Source organism: Rhagoletis zephyria, unplaced genomic scaffold (genome assembly GCF_001687245.7).
Source record: "Rhagoletis zephyria isolate East Lansing unplaced genomic scaffold, Rhagoletis_zephyria_1.1 Rzeph_scaffold_49082, whole genome shotgun sequence".
Taxonomy (NCBI): domain Eukaryota; kingdom Metazoa; phylum Arthropoda; class Insecta; order Diptera; family Tephritidae; genus Rhagoletis; species Rhagoletis zephyria.
This window is the reverse complement of record NW_016206137.1, coordinates 1-2,140: the sequence shown is the minus strand read 5'-3', so window position 1 is coordinate 2,140 and position 2,140 is coordinate 1. Positions and strand designations below refer to the sequence as shown.

Sequence of the window (2,140 nt, the reverse complement as noted above, 5' to 3'; positions counted from 1 at the left end):
TACGAAAACTGCGATATTTTAGTAACTACTGAAGATAATTCACTCAAATGTGGAATTTTACATATGCTCTTTGTAATATAATACGCTAGAATTTTATAAAATGTTAATAAACATTAAATAAACAAAAGCCAAATACCAACAAAATTTATCAAAATGCCGCACACCCATTTTTTTTTTTGTTCATGAGTGTTTAAACATACATATGTATACTACTTAAAGTTACATTTTTTCCAAAACGCTTTTCTTTAAACTAATGAATTCTTGTGTAGCACTACTTTGCTCTTTAATAGCATTAACGCATTCTGCTGTTAAAACTTTTCCGTCGTCTATGACCACTTTTAACAGCTCGTTTCGCTCTTTAGCTAGTTGCACCACCTCACCCATATAATTTCTTTTCCTTTTAGAGGATGTGGAAGCTGCAGTCGAAGATACATATGTTCGAAGTGTCAAGTGGCGAAAAACTGGACAACACCACCGGCGACGAAAGCGGTGACGAAGTTTGAGGCGATGGTGACGGTAAAGGTACAGCGGTTGGTGACGATGGATGTGCTGCGGTTGATGACGGTGCAGCAGCAGCGTATGGATACGACTGAGGCACTGGGGATGGGGACGCTAAACTCGATGGTGATGGCACCGGCTGCGGTCCTGATGTCAATATATCCTAAAATTAAGAAGTTTTATGTATTTTTAAAGTTTTACAAATATATATGTACACATATATTTATGTGTGAAACTGAAATTTTACCATTGAAAAAGATTCTAAAATCTCAGCGTTGTTTGCTGCGTTGAAACCGATGATTTGGTGGACTGCGTCAAAATGTTTCCACAGCGAGGGACTCCCACCAGATGGTCCTACCTTTTTCTTTTCTTCTCTGAAATTTTGCGTACATTTGCAATTAGTGTTCAGAATGGTTAAATGGAAAATGACTTACCTATATCTTTGGGTCATGTTTCTGATTTTTATGTGGACCTCCTTTGCACTAAACTTTGACGCCATCTGTGTCGATATATCCGCATATATATGCAGATTGCGCTTCGCCCGTCGCAAGTCATCCGCACGTTCCGCCCATAAATCCAATAGCACTTTCTCGTCGCTGGTGCTCCAAGTACTGCGTTTTTTGTCGCTGGCCATCTGAAATTAGATATAATTCATTTTTTTAATATATTTCATTTATTTTTAACAAATTTTTTAAAATAACTTACTTCTGATATGCTTGTCTTCGGATTCTCTTTTAATTATTTTCGTGCTGTCAACCACAGTCACCATTCACAATAGAAAATATATGCCAATTTTGGACAGCGTTGCCAAATGCAAATTGGAAAATCTAGTATAAATGCTCATTTATTTCGTGCATTTCCATCGAGCCAATGCGCATTTGTGAGAGGATTATTCACGAGTTAAAGCAAATAAATGCTGCTAATGCAAATAATCCCATCAATCTGTCTACCGTATTAGACTTTCTTACTTGTTTATTTGCCTTTTTGACACATGTCGTAAGCTGCGTGAATCTGGCATACACAATTTAAAAAAAAATGTTTTTCTCAAAATATCCATAACTTTTTTCTCCTTTCCAAGAACTCTATAACTATTGGAAGGCTACTCAGAACAACTTTTTTTGTCGTTTTGCATCGTACCGTATGCCAACTTCCCAGACATTAATACGTTTCAAATAAACATGCCAAATATGAAACAAATCAGAGCATAAATACGGTTTTTCAAAATATCTCGGTCCTGGCCCCACCTAACGAGACCATTTTTGGCAAAAATGTTTCTGCTTAGATAACCAGTATGAACTGCGGCGTCTTGCCTTCGCCAACCGTCCAAATGAGCTCTCAAGGTATTGGCCCAATGCACGCTTGCTTTGCTTGCTTGGCTTTGAGAACTGTCAAACAATTTTTAAAATCTACTAAAATGTATGAAAGTTGGCCTAGTGGCAGCTTTACTTCACTTGCTTGAAGCGCTTTAAAGTATCGATTAGCCGAAATCTCTATTTGACAGCGCGCTGTAGGCTTTTGACAACTCTTGACATTTCAATTTTTCGCGTCGATTTTGCTTGTGTGCAGTTTTTATCGCGTTCTTCATCAATTTTAGGTAAAATAATTTATATTAAACAATTATTTGTTGCTAACAACATTATTT

General features: G+C 37.0%; 1 protein-coding gene across 1 annotated transcript; it reads right to left on the bottom strand.

Moving 5' to 3' along the window:
- Positions 1-472: 472 nt before the first annotated feature.
- Positions 473-1,211, bottom strand: LOC108355717 (uncharacterized; the record flags this gene model as incomplete). The annotated part of the gene is made up of 4 exons (XM_017606854.1): positions 1,204-1,211; positions 933-1,132; positions 746-872; positions 473-661 (listed from the first exon to the last, which is right to left on the bottom strand). Coding segments are annotated over exons 2-4 (516 nt in total), but the record flags the coding sequence as incomplete, so codon positions are not given.
- Positions 1,212-2,140: the final 929 nt, after the last annotated feature.